The 22,351-nt window shown below is 41.7% G+C and overlaps 1 protein-coding gene across 1 annotated transcript; it reads left to right on the top strand.

The window, feature by feature from the left end:
• Nucleotides 1-16,726: 16,726 nt before the first annotated feature.
• On the top strand, nucleotides 16,727-22,351 carry nmur1a (neuromedin U receptor 1a; the record flags this gene model as incomplete). The annotated part of the gene is made up of 2 exons (XM_079807046.1): nucleotides 16,727-17,618; nucleotides 21,957-22,351. The coding sequence occupies 2 exons, from the start codon at nucleotides 16,727-16,729 to the stop codon at nucleotides 22,349-22,351; spliced, it is 1,287 nt and encodes a 428-aa protein (XP_079663172.1).

The raw sequence follows: 22,351 nt of genomic DNA, 5'->3' as shown, positions 1-22,351 counted from the left end.
AAGCTATAAGCCCCAGTAGGAACCTTCATACACTACATAAAGTCCTACCCAGGCCGCTTGGTAGCATCAACACATATCCATATTCCCCTATCCCCTCGACATCAGCGAAGTTAAAACGCTGATGTCGATGAATATTGGGTCGAATATGGATTCTTCCATGCCCTCTCGATCTCTGTAAGAAGATCAGGAAGGAATGGAAGGTTCATCTGAGCTGATGATTTATGGCCAAGGAGAAATCGATCGTGCAATCTATCACGAGCGATCTCTCCTCTAACGCGCCAACATGGCAGCCGCAGCCTGCCTGCAGCACGTTCCATAACATTCATCAGCTCAGCATACATACTGGGGGCCAAGAAGCTAGCTCTGGGAAAACCCAGTCTCTTCGTGTATAAGCGAAAGACGGCCTAAACCCGCCCCACGACCACTGGTGCTATCAATTCTGCCTCAGCACCAACCTGCATTACTCAAAAGACCCCAGAACACAGAGAAGGGGGCGGGCCTTGGCCGGACGACTCTCAAATGAGAGGAGGCTGCCATTAGGGATGCTAAAAGCCTACATTCACTTAGTGAAGGGCCCGGGGCAACAGCGCTTTAACGAAATGCCTCCTGCAAGCATAGATCTTTACTCAAGGCTCGGAGGAGCAGCATCCTCACATGAAAGGAGGCACTCGGGCAGGAAGTGTCCGAAGCCCCGGGTGGGGCTGGACATAGATCTAACTGAAGTTCAAGCATTGGTCTGCACATACACTCTCCGATGTCTTTACACTGAGAGGAGACAAACAGCTTTACCCTGAGGTGGCTACCAGCCCAAAAGGCCTAAAGAAAAAACCTGCTGGAAACTAAGCGGCGGCATCAATCTTCCAATTTAGTCTAGGAGAACATCCACTCGCCTAGCAATGTGCTACAAACCAGCAGGAATGAGCGGTGGCCTCAAAACTACTCTCACACTGAGAAAAGGCCTATTCACTTGCGCACAGTGAACAGAGCGGCGGCAAGATCTCTACTAGCAATTCTAACAAGGAGTGCCAACCACTCAATATGGAGTTTTTTTTTTCTTCCCATGCAACTGGTGCTACTATAAATCGTTCTAACCACCTAACAGGGGAACTTCAGTGCCCTATTTCTTTAAAACATCCTCCTAAACGATCCAATGATCCAACAATCCCCACAACCCTATACAGGGAGCATAAGTCCTCATATAAATATTGAATAATATCTTTCACTCAAAGGCTTACCAGCTCACCTGCGGCGTGCAAATGACAATCACCCAAAAGCTTTATTCCTATCATATATGCTTAGGTGCGCCACTACTACAGGCCTGAAATGGGGCACTCTCACAGACCAAGCCAGATGGGCCCTAGAATATAATTTCCACTCTTCACGGGCCCACCACCGGCCTGATGTAAGAAGCGCCTGGGGAGGCGACGAAGAAGAGAAGTGAGGGTTAGTGTTATCCTTAGTTCACCCACAGGGAGGAAACCCATCACTGATGCTGACCGCGTTTGTAATGCACAGCTCCTTCAACTCATCCTTCTTCCAGGAGTCCGCCTCTTTGCGACCTACACTCAGCCGAGGGTCACCAGGCTGACCTGCTGTTGTGTATGCCCTACCATTTAAGCGAAACATCGTTTGAAAGGCTTAGATGGCAGGGTTGGAGCTCTCAGTGTCCTCGCCTACCCAGACAGGAGATTGCAAACATCCCGTCAATCAGTGGCGATGACACATACCCATATTCCCCTATCCTCCCGACATCAGCAACATCCCTAAGAGCACTTGCTCTCGTCAGCCGCCAGATCTTCTGAGTCAAAAACACCCTGTCACGACGATTGGCGAGCTTCATCCGAGGAAACCCATGATGTGCGTCAGCGCTTAGCCTCGCCGTGAGCGGACCGCATCACCAGTCTGAGATGCCAAACGATGTGGAGGAGCAGCGGCTCTACTCCGAGTTCCTCCCGAGTGACTGAGCTTCTCACCCTATCTCTAAGGGAGCGCCCAGCCACCCTGCGGAGAAAGCTCATTTCGGCCGCCTGTATCCGGGATCTTGTCCTTTCGGTCATGACCCAAAGCTCATGACCATAGGTGAGAGTAGGAACGTAGATTGACCGGTAAATCGAGAGCTTCGCCTTACGGCTTAGCTCTTTCTTCACCACGACAGACCGGTACATCGACCGCATTACTGCAGAAGCTGCACCGATCCGTCTGTCAATCTCCCGTTCCATCCTCCCCTCACTCGTGAACAAGACCCCTAGATACTTGAACTCCTCCACTTGAGGCAGGAACTCTCCACCAACCTGAAGTGGGCAAGCCACCCTTTTCCGACTGAGGACCATGGCCTCGGATTTGGAGGTGCTGATCCCCATCCCAGCCGCTTCACACTCGGCTGCAAACCGTCCCAGTGCATGCTGAAGGTCCTGGTTAGAAGGGGCCAACACGACAACGTCATCCGCAAAGAGCAGAGACGAAACCGTGTGGTCCCCAAACCTGACACCCTCCGGCCCTTGGCTGCGCCTAGAAATTCTGTCCATAAAAATTATGAACAGAACCGGCGACAAAGGGCAGCCCTGCCGGAGTCCAACATGCACCGGGAACAAGTCTGACTTACTGCCGGCAATGCGGACCAAACTCCTGCTTCGGTCATACAGGGACCGGACAGCCCTCAGCAAAGGACCCCGGACCCCATATTCCCCCAGCACCCTCCACAGGACGCCGCAAGGGACACAGTCGAATGCCTTCTCCAAATCCACAAAACAAATGTGGACTGGTTGGGCAAACTCCCATGAACCCTCCAGCACCCTGTAGAGGGTATAGAGCTGGTCCAGTGTTCCACGACCAGAACGAAAACCACACTGTTCCTCCTGAATCCGAGGTTCAACTATCGGCCGAATTCTCCTCTCCAGTACCCTGGCATAGACTTTCCCGGGGAGGCTGAGAAGTGTGATCCCCCTATAGTTGGAACACACCCTCCGGTCCCCCTTTTTAAAAAGAGGAACCACCACCCCGGTCTGCCATCCCAGAGGCACTGTCCCCGACCGCCACGCGATGCTGCAGAGGCGTGTCAGCCAAGACAGCCCCACAACATCCAGAGACTTAAGGTACTCAGGGCGGATCTCATCCACCCCCGGTGCCTTGCCACCGAGGAGTTTCTTGACCACCTCGGTGACTTCAGCCCGGGTGATGGACGAGTCCTCCTCTGAGCCCCCAGCCTCTGCTTCCTCAATGGAAGACGTGACGGCGGGATTGAGGAGATCCTCGAAGTATTCCTTCCACCGTCCGACAACATCCCCAGTCGAGGTCAACAGCCGCCCATCGCCACTGTAAACAGCGTTGGTAGGGCACTGCTTCCCCCTCCTGAGGCGCCGGACGGTTTGCCAGAATCTCTTCGAGGCCAGCCGATAGTCCTTTTCCATGGCCTCACCGAACTCCTCCCAGGCCCGAGTTTTTGCCTCCACAACCACCCGGGCTGCAGTCCGTTTAGCCTGCCGGTACCTGTCAGCTGCCTCAGGAGTCCCACAAGCCAGCCAGGCCCGATAGGACTCCTTCTTCAGCTTGACGGCATCCCTTACTTCCGGTGTCCACCACCGGGTTCGGGGATTGCCGCCTCGACAGGCACCGGAGACCTTGCGTCCACAGCTCCGAGCAGCCGCTTTGACAATGGAGGTGGAGAACATGGTCCACTCGGACTCAATATCTCCAGCCTCCCTCGGGATCCGGTCGAAGCTCTGCCGGAGGCAGGAGTTGAAGATCTCTCTGACAGGAGACTCGGCCAAACGTTCCCAGCAGACCCTCACAGTACGTTTGGGTCTACCGAGTCTATCCAGCTTCCTCCCCCGCCATCGGATTCAACTCACCACCAGGTGGTGATCAGTTGACAGCTCCGCCCCTCTCTTCACCCGAGTGTCCAAGACATACGGCCGCAGGTCAGATGAAACGACCACGAAGTCGATCATTGACCTACGACCTAGGGTGTCCTGGTGCCATGTGCACTGATGGACACCCTTATGCTTGAACATGGTGTTCGTTATGGACAAACTGTAACTAGCACAGAAGTCCAATAACTGAACACCACTCGGGTTCAGATCAGGGGGGCCGTTCCTCCCAATCACGCCCCTCCAGGTTTCACTGTCATTGCCCACGTGGGCGTTGAAGTCCCCCAGTAGAACGACGGAGTCCCCAGTCGGAGCACTCTCCAGCACCCCTCCCAGGGACACCAAGAAGGCCGGGTACTCTGCACTGCTGTTTGGCCCGTAGGCACACACAACAGTGAGAGACCTATCCCCGAGCCGAAGCCGCAGGGAAACGACCCTCTCGTTCACCGGGGTAAACTCCAACACATGGCGGCAGAGCTGGGGGGCTATAAGCAAACCCACACCAGCCCGCCGCCTCTCACCATGGGCAACTCCAGAGTGGTGAAGAGTCCATCCCCTCTCGAGAAGTGTGGTTCCAGAGCCCAAGCCGTGCGTGGAGGTGATTCCGACTATCTCTAGTCGGAACCTCTCAACCTCACGCACAAGCTCAGGCTCTTTCCCCGCCAGCGAGGTGACATTCCATGTCCCAAGAGCCAGTTTCCGTGTCCAGGGATCGGGTCGTCTAGGCCCCCGCCTTCGACTGCTGCCCGATTCGCTTTGCACCGGCCCCTTACGGTCCCTCCCGTGAGTGGTGGGCCCACGGGAAGGTGTCCCCACGTCGCTCCTTTGGGCTGAGCCCGGCCGGACCCCGTGGGGGAAGGCCCGGCCACCAGGCGCTCGCATACGAGCCCCAACCCCAGGCCTGGCTCCAGGGTGGGGCCCCGGCTGCGCCATACCGGGCGACGTCACGGTCCTCCTTTTATTTGGCATCATAAGGGTTTTTGAACTGCTCTTAGTCTGACCCGTCACCTAGGACCTGTTTGCCTTGGGAGACCCTACCAGGGGCATATAGCCCCGGACAACGTAGCTCCTAGGGTCATTCGGGTACTCAAACCCCTCCACCACGTTAAGGTGGCAGTTCATGGAGGAGCACGGCATACAATTTCGTGTGCATACAATTATGAATTTGGATTACCTTAACTTGAAGCATTCAGACAGATCAGTCCCTGAAGATGAAAAGATAGCGTCATGTTTGCAAGGCACCCTTATATACTTACTGGTCACACATTGATGACACCATAGGCTGTCGCCGGTCAATAGGATTGCCGTGATTCGATAGTAGTTCAGCGCCCTGTCACGCTGGAGGAGTTCCCCATATGCGTTCTAGGACGCAGTGCAAGTACCCTTTCGAAAGGGAACTAATCATAGCATTTGTGTTCCTGTCTTCAGACATGAGATGCATATTTATTTGAAAATAATGTCAAACTCACTTCAACTGAAAATCATTAAACATTTGGATTTGTATATTTAAATATTTGTTATATTTAATTTATATCTATTCTTTTATTTTGTCCCATTGTAATCACAGGAACTACTTATTTACAGGTTGAAGTCCTCACAGGTAGATCCTTCAGGGTATCTTGGAGGAGAAACTTCTGTCACATGAACCAGCCAATGGTGTATGTCAAGTCAAGTCACCTTTATGTATATAGCGCTTTTTACAATACATATTGTTTCAAAGCAGCTTTACAGTGATAACAGGAAAATAATGGAACAAAATATGTACAGCCGCTCTGGAGAAAACAGTGATGTCATCATCCAGCTCAGTTCAATTCTCATACAATGGTGTCTATGCAGGCAGATCAGTAATATAGTTGAATAAGGTTCAGTATTTGGCCCCCTCATTTTCTTAATGTACGCAACAAATTGGAGAAGACCCTTCTGTCACATGAAACAAACATTGATGCACCTCAAGGTTCAGTATTTGGCCCCCTCATCTTAATATACACAACATCTTGGAGAAGACCCTTCTGTCACATGAACCAACCAATGATGCACCTCAAGGTTCAGTATTTGGCCCCCTCGTCTTCTTAATATACACAACATATTGGAGAAGACCCTTCTATCACATGAACCAGACATTGATGCACCTCAAGGTTCAGTATTTGGTCCCCTCATCTTAATTTACACAATATCTTGGAGAAGAAACTTCTGTCACGTGAACCAACCAACAGTGCAACTCAAATTTCAGTATTTGGCCCCCTCATCTTCTTAATATACACAACAACTTGGAGAAGACCCTTCTGTCACATGAACCAACCATTGATGCACCTCAAGGTTCAGTATTTGGCCCCCTCATCTTAATATGCACAACATCTTGGAGAAGACCTTCTGTTACATGAACCAAACATTGATGCACCTCAAGGTTCGGTATTTGGCCCCCTCATCTTCTTAACATACACAACATCTTGGAGAAGAACCTTCTGTTACATGAACCAACCAACAGTGCACCGCAAGGTTTGGTTTTTGGCCCCCTCATCTTCTTAATATACACAACATCTTGGAGAAGACCTTCTGTTACATGAACCTAACACTCATGTACCTCAAAGTTCAGTATTTGGCCCCCTCATCTTCTTAATATACACAACATATTGGAGAAGACCCTTCTGCCACATGAACCAAACATTGATGCACCTCAAGGTTCAGTATTTGGTCCCCTCATCTTAATTTACACAATATCTTGGAGAAGAAACTTCTGTCACATGAACCAACCAACAGTGCAACTCAAATTTCAGTATTTGGCCCCCTCATCTTCTTAATATACACAACATCTTGGAGAAGACCCTTCTGTCACATGAACCAACCATTGATGCACCTCAAGGTTCAGTATTTGGCCCCCTCATCTTAATATGCACAACATCTTGGAGAAGACCTTCTGTTACATGAACCAAACATTGATGCACCTCAAGGTTCGGTATTTGGCCCCCTCATCTTCTTAACATACACAACATCTTGGAGAAGACCCTTCTGTTACATGAACCAACCAACAGTGCACCTCAAGGTTTGGTTTTTGGCCCCCTCATCTTCTTAATATACACAACATCTTGGAGAAGACCTTCTGTTACATGAACCTAACACTCATGTACCTCAAAGTTCAGTATTTGGCCCCCTCATCTTCTTAATATACACAACATATTGGCACATGGCACAACACAACACAACTGTCACATGAACCAAACATTGATGCACCTCAAGGTTCAGTATTTGGTCCCCTTATCTTAATTTACACAATATCTTGGAGAAGAAACTTCTGTCACATAAACCAACCAACAGTGCAACTCAAATTTCAGTATTTGGCCCCCTCATCTTCTTAATATACACAACATCTTGGAGAAGACCCTTCTGTCACATGAACCAGCCAATGGTGTATGTCAATGTTCGGTATTTGGCCCCCTCATCTTCTTAATATACATAACATCTTGAAGACCCTTCTGTCACATGAACCAAACATTGATGCACCTCTAGGTTCAGTATTTGGCCCCTTCCTCTTCTTAATATACACAAAATCTTGGAGAAGACCCTTCTGTCACATGAACCAGCCAATGGTGTATGCAAATGTTCGGTATTTGGCCCCCTCATCTTCTTAATATACATAACATCTTGAAGACTCTTCTGTCACATTAACCAAACATTGATGCACTTCAAGGTTCTATATTTGGCAACCTCATCTTCTTAATATATACAACCTCTTCATACAGATTTTCCTACCACTACTATACTGCCAACTCACAGTTTTACAACTTGCTGTCCCTTTTTTTTTGCTGTGACGGAAGTGATGAGTAATGACTCACTGTTCTTTTCAGAGAATAAAATGTCTATGTCCCGATATATTACATTAATGCATGTAATTCGTTTCTGCTGCTGCTTATGTACGATGCACCCTTCAAGACAGAATGAATTACAATGGTAAGAAAAAAATCTTCTTAGTGAATGCCTTTAGAAATGACCGTTCCACTGAAATTACAATGAATGTGATAAGTCAGTGGTGATACAATTTTAAAAACTACAATTCATTGCTAATATTAGGAGAAAAAGAAAAGCAATCTAACAGATTATTTTGTTTCATTAACTGAAACCCTGATGGAGACCAACAGGTGATTTCTCCTGGATCTACTCAGTTTTTACATAACCATGTGTTCGATATATATGCATGTCTGCATATGTAGATGTTTTATCACCACAAAATAATAAGAAAAGAGGTCTATTCAATTTAAAGCTTTAAAGAATTTCTATGTACAGTATAGGGTCAGTATGAGGTGTTTCCGCTCAAATTGCTTTGGAGTCTGCTCAGCAAGAACAAAAATTAGAGGGATAATAATTAACATGGGTCACAGTCAATTAGACATGGATCTGTAGGGAGGCTTCTTTGAACATTATTCATGCATATAAAGATGTCACATCCACACCCTGCATTTTTCACATGCTGTACACCTCCAAAGTCATTGGTTTCTATAACAACGTGCATATCTGTTTCTAATTAGCTAAATACTCAGATGACAAATATTTTTTTACTCTTTAGGTTTGATCACACAAGGCTTTGAGCATGAGAAATTACCTCAGAGACCACGACAATTACAGGCAACATGATATGAAAGTTCTTAAACATCTGCTCAAGATGGGTTATATTGGGTTTGATTCCCAGGGAATGCATGAACTAATAAAATGTACACTGCTTAAAAGCAATATTAGAGCACCAAAATGTGTTTCCAGCTCTCCCCCAATCATATGCATATGAATGGAATACAATACATGTAAACTTCTGCTAATCTTCATAGACTTCTTGTGCTTTTTTCTGGATTCTCTAACAAATATCTATTATTCCTATTATTTCCTTTAGCCATCGATCCTTGATGCTTTATAAAATCTTTAATGGTTTCCAATTCTTACACAATTGTCCTTCACAGCTAATGCAGTTCGATTTTTTAGTTTAAAAAGAAAGTTATTTTAGCGTTCTGTCAGAATCTATGAATTTCATGTCTTTGGCACTAGAGGAGGATGGCAGCACTCAACATCCTGTCATTTCAATGGACATGTTTCAGAGACATGGGCGGAGGGCAAGGTCAACTCTGCCTCAAATCTTGTCGAAACCACCAAGGCAATGGTGTATAGTGAATGTGTAGTGCCAAACATGAAATTATAGTTCATGAGATTTCAATGTCTTTCAATTATAGCAAATGCTTGACTACTTTAAATAAATAACAGAGGCTATTAGGGGCACTTTTAGATTCTCACTCCCTAGCATTATCTCCAAGTGAGAGGGCAGAGAACCTGTAATTGAGCTAGTAAGGGACTGTTCACACTGAACACGTATTTGTATTCCACTTTGCTGCTTTTTTAATGTGTTAGGCGAGACAGTGTTTGACCGTTGTGCTCAGATCTCGAATCTTTTGCAGCGTTTCACGTTAAAAACATAAGTTAATAGTATCCTTTACCTATAAATCTCTATGAATCGTGAGTTTTTTCTTTCCAATGCCTTGCATCTCATGTTTTAATCACAAAAACGTTCTAAGTGATTGTGGTGCTTGTAGGGAATATTTTATTATAAAAAGTATGTTTACATTTCAACAGATTTTTATATATATATTTTTTCCACCCATCATTTCAATGTATTTTCTTATTATATAAAAATAGGTCATAACAAATGGATAATGTAAGGGCCCACAAAAGCATTTTTGCATTTAACCCTTAAATGCATGAATCATTATTATGTATGAATGTTTCACTAATCAATATTACATATTCAGGTCTTTAGCGACCCGGCTTTATATCTAACACAGATGAATCTCTAACTGCCGCAGTAATATAAAACTCTCCCTCCACTAAAACTCTTTCTCCACTAAAAAGCAGATGTTTTTTACCATCATCACTGTCTTCGTCAGATCTCATTTCCCAGTACATTCAGCATATGCTCATATTTGCCATCTCAAACATAACTCAAACATAAACATCTTCAAAACCAATATTCCGATTGCTGAAGCCTTCTTAACCAGATCCACCATTAAATGACTGTGATACTATTATCTGATTGCGTTCAGAACTTGAGGTACAGTAAATCACTGAGTGTTTTCTGACGATCCTTCCTATTCTTTTGTTTTCTGCCTGCAGTAACTATGAGTGAAACGTCACTTCATCATTATGTATCAGACAACAAAAAAGCACTTGAATTGCACTTATTCAGTCATCAAAGATTCAATTATTGTTGTGCAGAAAAATATACTACACTATTACACACCTCGGGTCATTAGTGACCTATTCAAAAAAATTATAAAACAGACTTTATTATTTATTCTTTTTTTTTTTAAATGTTATATTGTTTATAATGAAGATATTTAGGGATTCTAAGAAGGTTGATGTCTAATTTTTAAAAATGAATGAGGGGGAGGGTAATGAATGATGTCCTGGGTCGATAAAGACCCGAGGTATTTTAAGGGTTAATAACGCGAGATGCAGGGAATGATGCATTTAGCCTATTTAAAAGATAAACTTTTTTAACTTGAGCACTGCATTTTTATAATGCTTTGACATGCGTGAGATGCGTCAAGACACAAGTGCAATGGTCAAACATGTCCATTTAGAGTAAGCTTACATTTAAAAAAAACTATGGAAAAAGAAGTGTAGAGAAATACAAAAACATGTTCCAGCGATCTAAATCCCTCCTGCGCGGGGACGATCTGTTTATATCTGCTCTGACGAATAGATCTGTAAAGCCTTGGTGGTGAGAGGTCAAACAGAGTAGAGATAGCCCTGGTGTTCCTGTCCAGGAAGATATGTCTATAAGGGTAATGTTGAAATGCACAGTTACCTGACAACTATATTTTAAGCACTCCCTCCAGTGCGAGGAAGACCCGTTTAGATCTGCTCTGATGGGTAAAACATTCTGAGATAGCCCTCCATTTAGGCCAAGAAGATTTGTCTGCAAGGGTACTGTTTAAACGCACAGTTACCTGACAAATATTTTTAAAGTAAACCTGACTCTCCATTTTCTTCCACTCCAGATAGGGGTTATACTATATATTCTTGTTTTATTTTATTCACTTACGAATATTTTAATTCCATTTCTGTGTAAAGCACTTTGAATTGTCACTGTGTATGAAATGTGCTATATAAATAAACTTGCCTTGCCTTGCCATTACAAGGCCATTCACACAATGCATTTTTTGCATTTTAAAAGGACAAAAGCAGTGCAGTTGAATGCAAAAACATGTTCTCTGCCAATCGAACAGAATGTGTTTCTGCATTTTAACCCTTAAATATCTAACACGGATGGATCTCTAACTGCCACAACAGTATAAAACTTTGTAATTAATGCGTTTGGGGAGTGGGATGAAAAAACAGGCCCTCAAACTGTATAATTGTACATGACTTTCATAATATGGGCTGAAACATTCCTAAAAATATCTTCTTTTATGTTCCACAGAACAAAAGAAAGAAAAAAGTTTGGAACAACATGAGGTTGAGTAAATTATACTTTTTTGGTTGAACTATCCTTTTAAGCACATGCTTTTGTTTCGCATTTGATTTGAATGAGCTCGGCTGAATCAGATGATCGGAAATAATTAGGGAGAATCAAATTTCCATTTTTCTTTCTGAATTTTCTAAATGCCATTGAAACGGATAAGATCACAGACAGACAAGAATGAAGGAAACAATGGCAGATGCTCATTATCTTTTGAGCATCGTTATCATCAGGGAAACCAGAGGTATGCTTCACCGTGAAGAGGGATCTTAATCTAATTAGCTCGCTAAATTCATTTTAGTTATCCAGCTTAATTAAACAGATATCTGCTGATGGTACAACAACACCATAGATTAAATTAGATTCTTAGTTACTGTGTTTGAGTAATCATATGAATGGATGAATGTGAGCAGACTGAAAGATGAAAAAAGACCAAACAAAATGCTCAATGCTTGTATAGGGTTAAACAAGACTTGCAATGACAGAAGGGGCAGAGAGAGAGAGAGAGAGAGAGAGAGAGAGAGAGAGAGAGAGAGAGAGAGAGAGAGAGAGAGAGAGAGAGAGAGAGAGAGAGAGAGAGAGAGAGAGAGAGAGAGAGAGAGAGAGAGAGAGAGAGAGAGAGAGCATATCTATGTTTCTCTGTATAACCAAGGAAACACTCCCATAATCTTTTAAACTAGAAGAGCAGTTGACCTGCAGCTATGGGCTTCTGAACTGTCAGTTTTCATTTCAAGTGTAAGCTGGTGTTTGCATTGTAAAAGGTAAGCGTTTTGTTAATGTTGCTGTATTCAGTGTTTGTGCGTTTCTATTCAAATACTTTTCATATTATTATTGCTCTAGGCATCTTGTCAGATACTGGAGGCACAATGAACATTGATTTGAGATGTTTCCTTTTAATTTAATTCTCCAGGGAATAAGTGTGTAAATTAGGTTTCAGACTCAATAAAATCCATTCTCAGGGAAAAATAAGTCAAATAATGGCTTCTTTTAATTGTATTGTTTTTTTTCAAATATCTGACACACTTGTTGATGCCTCATAATGATTATGCAGAATTATTGTTTGATTCATGCAAGCACTTGGCTATAAGTATGTGTTTGGTGTTACCAGTCAATGGAAATACAAACAGCAGAAATTAATAAATATGTTATTATATTGTGTTTACTTGCATATACCTCAGCCTGTTGCCAGGATTGAATTCGTGATTGTGTAACTCATTCATGTAGCAGAAGTGCACTTAATTTTATTGAATGTGCACTTTTTTAAACTGTACTTGCAGATAATGTAATGAATAAAAGGTAAGGTAACACTTTAGAATAATGGTCATCAGTTAAAATTAGTTAATGTATTACCTAACATGAACTAACCATGAGCAGTTCATTTGTTACTGTATTTGTTCATCTTTGTTAACGTTAGTTAATAAAAATACAGCTGTTCATGGTTTGTTCATGTTAGTTCACAGCGCATTAACTAATGTTAACAAGATTTGAATAATGTATTAATAAATGTTGAAATTAACATTAACAAAGATAAAGAAATGCTTTATAAGTGCAGTAACAGTGTAGTTAACTAATGTTAAATAATGACCATTATTCTAAAGTGTTACCAAAGGTAATATACACTCACCTAAAGGATTATTAGGAACACCTGTTCAATTTCTCATTAATGCAATTATCTAATCAACCAATCACATGGCAGTTGCTCCAATGCATTTAGGGGTGTGGTCCTGGTCAAGACAATCTCCTGAACTCCAAACTGAATGTCAGAATGGGAAAGAATGGGCCGGTCTGAGTATTTCACAATCTGCTCAGTTACTGGGATTTTCACGTACAACCATTTCTAGGGTTTACAAAGAATGGTGTGAAAAGGGAAAAACATCCAGTATGCGGCAGTCCTGTGGGCGAAAATGCCTTGTTGATGCTAGAGGTCAGAGGAGAATGGGCCGACTGATTCAAGCTGATAGAAGAGCAACTTTGACTGAAATAACCACTCGTTACAACCGAGGTATGCAGCAAAGCATTTATGAAGCCACAACACGCACAACCTTGAGGCGGATGGGCTACAACAGCAGAAGACCCCACCGGGTACCACTCATCTCCACTACAAATAAGAAAAAGAGGCTACAATTTGCACGAGCTCGCCAAAATTGGACAGTTGAAGCCTGGAAAAATGTTGCCTGGTCTGATGAGTCTCGATTTCTGTTGAGACATTCAGATGGTAGAGTCAGAATTTGGCGTAAACAGAATGAGAACATGGATCCATCATGCCTTGTTATCACTGTGCAGGCTGGTGGTGGTGGTGTAATGGTGTGGGGGATGTTTTCTTGGCACACTTTAGGCCCCTTAGTGCCAATTGGGCATTGTTTAAATGCCACGGCCTACCTGAGCATTGTTTCTGACCATGTCCATCCCTTTATGACCACCATGTACCCATCCTCTGATGGCTACTTCCAGCAGGATAATGCACCATGTCACAAAGCTCCAATCATTTCAAATTGGTTTCTTGAACATGACAATGAGTTCACTTTACTAAAATGGCCCCCACGGTTACCAGATCTCAACCCAATAGAGCATCTTTGGGATGTGGTGGAACGGGAGCTTCGTGCCCTGGATGTGCATCCCACAAATCTCCATCAACTGCAAGATGCTATCCTATCAATATGGGCCAACATTTCTAAAGAATGCTTTCAGCACCTTGTTGAATCAATGCCACGTAGAATTAAGGCAGTTCTGAAGGCGAAAGGGGGTCAAACACAGTATTAGTATGGTGTTCCTAATAATCCTTTAGGTGAGTGCATGTGTACTTAAAGACACACAACTAAGTCCTTTTTTTTAAGTTATCTTTATAATAATGTAATTACATTTAAATCACTATATTTTAATAATCTTTTGTGTAGGTTAATATATTAAGTGTACTAAATCAAAACTTTATCGTTATAAATGTGTAATTACATATATGTTTAAATACTTGACATACTAGTTTCAATAGAAATGCCATTAAAGTGTTTGTCAGTACATTCAGCAGTAACTTTAACCATATTTCAAAAGCAAGAAGTTACTATGAAATAAGTGGTTAAAAAAACACTATAAAGTTCAACTAACTGCATATAATATAAGTATACTATGATACGTTTTCATTTAATTGCTGTTAACATTATATTCAGTTTGTACTTACACATAGTCTTTTAAAGTATACTATTTCCATAATAAGTGCTTCTTTTTGAAAAAGATATCCCAACATCAGCTTTCTGTGAAATGTCATGCTTTCATCTTTGTATACCTGTCACATTGGATGGAAAGGAGTATACAGCACTTATATAATCCTGCAAGCTGAAACTAAAGGTGTCTAATTCCTCTAACTCGTCCTCTTCTACTAATAGCAGAGCCGCTCAACCAAGAGCTCCGATCCTGCTGGGAAATCAGCAGTCCTTCTCAAATTTGAGTGATTTCCATACACCTGCAGCTGTTCACTCTTTCCCTCCAATTCCACATATCCATTGGGGGCTTCATTGCTGTATCAAGAGGTCATGTTGGGATATAGCTTCCTTTTTACCTTCTTTCTTTCTTTTTTTTCTCCCCTTGAGTTAGTTTCACCCAATTACTTCCAATTCCACTGCTACAAAGTTTTAATAATGGGGTTATATGTTTTGGCTATCTATTTTATTATAATTATTCTTTTTTAACTGCCTTACAGTAGACTTGTGTGGTTTTCATCTTGTTTATTCATCCTGTATAATGAAAACCTGAACTTATATTGTAAAAAAAAAAAAAAAAAAAAAAAAAGTTAGCTGTCCTGACTTTAAACTTTCTTTGCATAATTACAATTAATCATAATTACTTCACTTTCTAGTCCATTTGTTTGTTTTTTTTAAAAAGTCAAAAGAAATTATGGGTAATATTAGCCGGAAAAGATGCATCTTTTAAAACCACCAGAAATAGACCAACCATGAGCTTTGACAAACTCTTTTTAGTGTATAACAATTTTGGATGAATGCAGCAAATTAAAATGATTTGAATTGAAATGCCACAACATACTAGCCCTGTGTTCTGTTTTGATCCTTTGCTGCTTTTCCTGAGTTCTGTTTACTAGTTAGTTGGTTTCTTATTGGATTACTTTGACCTGTTGTTCATTTCCACCGACATTACCCAGAACAATCTGTTCCAGGACCTTTTTCCCCCCAGCCCTGGTCCTTGCATTGCAGTCTAAATTACCGTGAAGATTAGGCAAATTAGTCAGGCGATGTTGGACAGCGCGAGACTTTCCAATTCCCGCTGGATTTCGTCCTCCACATATAAGCTTAATAAAGCCTGAACCTCATCGTCGGTCCATCGTCATATTTTTTAAACTCCATTGTTTATTCGATAAGTAAACAACTCTTACTGCACGCACCGCAACAGACTTTTAAAAAATGGTGGTTGAAATAAAATGCTGCGTAAATCAACCAATCAGCATGTTCAGCGCTCAAGCCCCACCCCCGAAAGTTCCTGAACTTTGAGAAATTACTACCTCACGAGCAGGGACTTTCTGAAAGGGAACTTCATTTAGACCCTGGTTCCTGTGGTCGAAACACACTGAGTACCAGGCCACAGTCCCTAGTTCCTGAGGAAAGTTCCTGCGGTGGAAGCATGGCTTATGTCTCCTTGTTATCTCTGTGCATTCATACCCTAAGGGTTCATTTACACAACAACAATGCACTAAAAACGATAAAAAAATACTTTTATTCTCTGATCATTGTGCGCTCATTTCATCCACACTTCGTTACAAGAGTGTATTATATACCACAGTGGTTTTCAAACCTGTCCTGGAGGACCCCCTGCCCTGCACATTTTGTATGTCTCCCATATTTGACACACCCACTTCAGGTCTTGCAGTCTCTAATAATGAGCTCATGAGTTGAATCAGGTGTGTTAGATTAGGGAGACATACAAAATGTGCAGTGCTGGGGGTCCTCCAGGACAGGTTTGAAAACCCCTGATATACCACATTCTCCTATTTTCTTTCCAAATGCATTTGTTTAAAAAACTGTGGACAAATTGCACCCTTTAAAAATTGTCTCATTTGCCTGCTTGCATGAGTTTTGCATTGCTTTTGAATGTCACATGAACCCTAATCAGATTCACCTCAGGGTGTCAATTCTGCCATGGGCCTAGCCCATGTGCTTTGAGTATAAATCAACGTCCCATTGTTTATGAGGATAAAAAATAATTTAAGTTTTGATAAAAAAGAAATCCCCCACAGTCCCTTGTTATATTTCCCTTCAGCCTCACGCTCAACTGCTGAGCTTCTCAATCTGTCCACTTGCCAAGTTCATCAAGCAAATCTGTTTCTCATCTGAAGTCTCCAACCCTTTCATTCACTAGGTCCAGAATGATTGCCAAACCCAACTGTTCCTCGACGGATTCCTCAAGATGCGTGCAGGATCTGCTGTGCAACACCAGTGTTGTGTTGAACCTCAGTGAGGTGGAGATGGAAGAGTTTTGCCTCAACCAAGACGAGTATCTGGAGAAATATCTGGGACCCAGACGTTCCCCAGTGTTTCTGCCCGTTTGCATCACCTACCTGATCATCTTCTTGGTGGGAGCGGTGGGAAACATTCTCACGTGCATTGTGATTGCACGCAACAAGGTCATGAGGACGCCCACCAACTTCTACCTGTTCAGTCTGGCGGCGTCGGACCTGCTGGTGCTTCTCCTGGGAATGCCTTTGGAGCTCTACGAAATGTGGAGTAACTATCCGTTCCTGTTGGGCAAGGGTGGCTGCTACTTCAAGACCTTCCTCTTCGAGACTGTGTGCTTCGCCTCCATCCTCAATGTAACGGCGCTGAGCGTGGAGCGCTACATAGCCGTGGTCCATCCGCTCCGGGCCAAATACGTAGTGACGCGCACTCACGCCAGGCGGGTGATCTTGAGCGTGTGGAGCGTGTCTGTGTTGTGCGCCATTCCCAACACCAGCCTCCATGGCATCGTCACCCTCCCTCTTCCCAAAGGGAAAGGAGCAGGAGCCATGCTCACGTCCGCCACCTGCATGCTGGTCAAGCCCCGCTGGATGTACAACCTGATCATCCAGATCACCACTGTGCTGTTTTTCCTCCTGCCCATGCTGACCATCAGTGTGCTGTATTTGCTCATCGGCATGCAGCTCAAGCGAGAGAAGATGCTGCAGGTCCTGGAGGCGAAAGCCAGTCTGGGACAGGACCGCTCCTCTAATGTGCGCAGTCAGCAGCAGAAAACACGTCGCCAGCAGGTCACTAAAATGCTGTGTGAGTAGGCCAGCTGGCCAATCCTTCAGTTCTTATGGCTGTTTTGAATCAGATTACACTGATATGATATGATTTATACAGTCAAACCAAAATGTATTCAGACGCCATTTTCTCACATTATCACATAGTTTAGAAAATGGTAATAAAATATGACAAAAACTCTGTGTCAGAATAAATTCATCTTGATAATATCAGATAACTTTGATAGAAAGGTTTGTAATGGATTACAACCAACCAATCAGCTGTTAAATTTGAGTACACAATTAGATAATATCAATTTAGGTCAACCAATGACCAAGCAACGCTTCATTTTGTTCATTTTGCTCCCACATTTTTATCAATTTTACTGGTAGTCACTGTATGAAGACAGTCACAGTTTACTCTATTTTGCTATCCTCGCTTACATAAATAAACTATAGTGTCCTGCACCCACTTGTAAAAAATTATATCTGGTGTCTGAATCATTTTTGGTTTGACTGTATATAATACCTCCAAAATATTTTTGGCATTTAACCTTTTAAATAGTCAGCCTGGTCTCATTGTTAAATGGTTACTTCAGTGATTTAGCGTTAAGCTTTGTATTTAAACTGGGTCATTTATGTAGTAGAAATGGGAAATTATTTTTGAATTTGGTGCCTTCTAGACTTAGAAAAGACAGAAAATTTATTTTTGTCTCATGTGGATGAAATACAACAACTCCCAGAATGCACTTGCCTCGCTGCCCTACGAGGCCACTCCCTACACCGCCCCCAGCGTCGTTTTGATCTTCATAATAATACAATAATTTTGTTCAGTTAGAGAATAAACACTACAATTAAAAACTGAACGTGTCTTTTCAATAAAGTGTGAGTGAGCCGAACGAAAGTCACAGGACAAACGCAGCAGGAGCACGAGAGGGAAGTAAGAGCTGAGCAGAGCTGAGGTAACGTTAAGCGCGGCTGTCATTCTCAGCGCGTGTACAGTCTGGCGCGTTTTCTGAACGCATATGGAAGCTAAACTTTCATAGGAATTCATTGAAAAGTTGAAACACTCACTTTGATCTGCACCGCTACGGTTATGAATGCCCGAGGCCAAGCCGAGCGCATTTACATTCTGTGCGTGAGATCTCTTCCCTGTGGGCAGGTTGAAAACATGCTGAACAGCTCCATCTTGTGGCTGTGGTCTTTAGCCTCTGGCCAAAAAATGACGATATTTGCGTCATCAGAGGATTTTTTTCAGAAATAAAATGCATAATTCTCTCATCTCAGGGGATATGAGGGGGGAAAGTACCATAATTCAAATATACTACGGGGTTTCTACAGATACAAAGCCTAATGCTAAATCACTGAAGTTACCCTTTAATACTTAGGTATTAATACGTAACATTTAGGGTACAAAAACATACTCTTTGTATGTTTGGATAGATGCTGAAACTTACAATATGGACTAGGGGTGTAACAATATATCTTGTCACAATATATCGCAATACAAAAAACTCAACAGTATGTATTGTAAATAGTGACCATCTGTATTGTATTTACTGTATTTAGTGTCAGAACTACATTAACTATAATGTTGACTATAATGCATAATATTTGTGGGTCCTGATCCCAAATGTCTTATGTTTCCAGTCAAAAGTGGCCTATATTATTTTACATATATCTAGTCAGTGACAGAGTGTAAGCATATTCATCTCAAATAATTCTGTAGTTTCGGCTTCAGAATCATGAATATTTTTATTCTGGTGTCATTGTCCAGTGCATTGGGTTACCAGCACCTAGTCCAAAACTATTCATTTCCACCCCTAATGTAATACCAAATTTAGCATTTAATCAACAGTACATTTGTTGTTAACCTTTTACCATATGTCTTGCGCAATAATGTCGTATTGTGAATTCAGTGATATGAATCGAATCGTGATGAGAGTATCGTTACACTCCTAATATGGATGTTTTGGCAACATTTAAACATACACATTATTATAATGATATTGTTTAATTATCCATTTTATAGACAAATGTTAGATCCCTAAACCCTGAACCTAAACATAACCATTTTATAGAGAATATAAAAAATATATATCTTAATGGACAGAAATGTGTAGGAAAATTACAATTTTAGTAACAGTGTAGCATTGAAATTATATTTTGAGCCACTAAAACGTGTTGCAAAGCTTCTTGAGGCAGCAATTTTTGAATCCTAACCAGTGCGGGATTTGACATTTACAGTCACTGTTGAGATTGGAGATGAAGATTGCTGAATATGGTCTTCGCAGTCGTATGGATTTTGCAGATTTGATTTGAAGTACACAAATTAAATCGATTGCTGTGATTTTATGTTTTTTTTTATGGTTCTATACTCAGTCACAGCATAGGACTTTACTGAGCAAACGCCTTTCTGTCCCTCTGCAAACCAAATGCATGATAAATAATGGTTAAACAATTACAGAAATGTTATATATTATCATTTCATATTAAAGGGATAGTTCACCCAAAAATGAAAATTAGCCCATAATTGACTCACCCTCAAGTCATCCTAGGTGTATATGACATTCATATGAGTTATATTACAAAAGTCCAGGCTAATCCAAACATTAGAATTTGATTCATAGTTGCTCTGTTTTTGAAGTCCATAAAAAGTGCATCTGCCCGTCAAATAACGTGCTCCAGGTGGCTCCGGGGTGTTAATAAAGGCCTTCTGAAGCGAATATTTAAAACTTTATCAAGTAAACTTTCGGCCCACCGCCTTCCGTGGAAAAGTGTTGAATGTTGAAAGTGAAACTCAAGATGCGTACATGACGTCATGACAAGCGTACCTGGTCTTTCGATCGGCAGGGGAACTTTCAACATTTTTTTCATAAATTGAACAGGGAAGGCGGTCGGTCGAAAGTTTACTTGATAAAGTTTTAAATATGGATATTTTTCTCACACAAACGCATCGATTCGCTTCAGAAGGCCTTTATTAACACCCCAGAGCCGTGTGGAGCATGTTATTTGATGGGCAGATGCACTTTTTATGGACTTCAAAATCAGAGCAACTATGAATCCAATTCTAATGCTTGGATTAGCCAGGACTTTTGTAATATAACTCCGATTTTATTTGTCTGAAAGAAGAATGTCATATGCACCTAGGATGACTTGAGGGTGAGTAAATTATGGGCTAATTTTCATTTTTGGGTGAACTACCCCTTTAAGTAGAAGAGTAAATTGACATGATATATAGAATACAATAGAATCAAAACATTAATGCCACAAATGTAATATTTATAAATAATAATTTGTACTCATTACTTATTATTTACCCATCATTTATTCATCCATTTACACATTTACTCATCACTTTCTCAACTATTTACAAATTTACTCATTATTTACACATCATTTACTCAGCCATTTACATAGTTACTCATCATCATTTACAACTAATGTATTCATCATTATTTACTCAGCCATTTACACATTTACTTATCATTTACTCAGCCATTTACACATTTACTCATCATCATTTACTCATTTTGACTGAGATTGCGGGGGTCTCATCATTTACATAATTCATAGCTTTTCCACACATTTACTCATCATAATTTACACATAATTTATTCATCATTATTCACTCAGCCATTTACACATTTACTCATCATCATTTACTCAATTACTCACTAACATTGTGAGATTTTGTTGCTGATCCAATAACAAGGGGTATTAAACTCAAAGGAAAATAAACATAATATTAAGAACGCCAAACCTCTTATGCACTATATTAAAAGTCTCCCATGGCCATAAATTGACCTGGATTTAAATCACATAGAGCAGAAAAAAATAAAACTGAGGATGCTGGAAATGTAGGCAAGAAGTAGAGTAACATTGCATTTGACATTCAATTTGGTTTAGGTGTGTGTTTTTGCGTGTGTGTGTGTGTATGTGTAAATAATCAGCTTCCTTCAAGCACTCTCAGTCATATCTATTTTTGTCTGTTATTAACTTTAAATTGGATGTCATTATCACTCCTCAAAGTGTGTGATAATTCATAGCCTTTCCACCTGATTTATCTTCCAGTGTAATCAGTGACAGATAAGTACGAGGCAAAACATACAGTATGCTTCACAGGCTGAAACGCTAAATAATATTTAACTTGTGTTCTATATGCGTGTGTATATATAACCCTATGTATGATTTTTATTTTTTTGCTATTCTGAATTAGCCAATATAAAGTCAGTTTTGACAATACCAATTTATATAGAAAATAAGCAGAAAAAGAAATGAATTCATGTTGCATACACAGGCAATTTGACTTAATGTCGACAAAACGATTTAGATTTTAAGTCCAGATTTTATGTGTAACACAGTATTTTCTCCTCAGTTGTACTAGTGGTCATGTTTGGCATCTGTTGGGCTCCATTCCACACTGATCGACTCATGTGGAGTTTCATGGACATGAAGAACAGTGAACACATGAAGATTTTCCAGATCTACGAGTATGTCCACGTCATCTCTGGGGTCTTCTTCTATCTAAGCTCAGCCATTAATCCAATTCTCTACAACCTCATGTCCACCCGCTTCAGGGAGATGTTTAAAGAGGTGATGTGCCACCACAAATGGCATCCCGCCCCAAGGAAATGCTCTCTGAGCATGACAAGGGTTACTGTGCGTAGCACTGTGAGTGAAGTCCCACCCTGCAATGGCATCATTACTACCGAAAGAGAAGAGTTTGATATGGATGAATGCCAGGAAAATAATAAATCTAACGTTTCCTAA

This window comes from Gobio gobio (genome assembly GCF_949357685.1).
Source record: "Gobio gobio genome assembly, chromosome: 24".
NCBI classification, from domain to species: Eukaryota; Metazoa; Chordata; class Actinopteri; order Cypriniformes; family Gobionidae; genus Gobio; species Gobio gobio.
The sequence above is the reverse complement of the archived record's forward strand: the minus strand, read 5'-3'. Positions and strand labels throughout refer to the sequence as shown.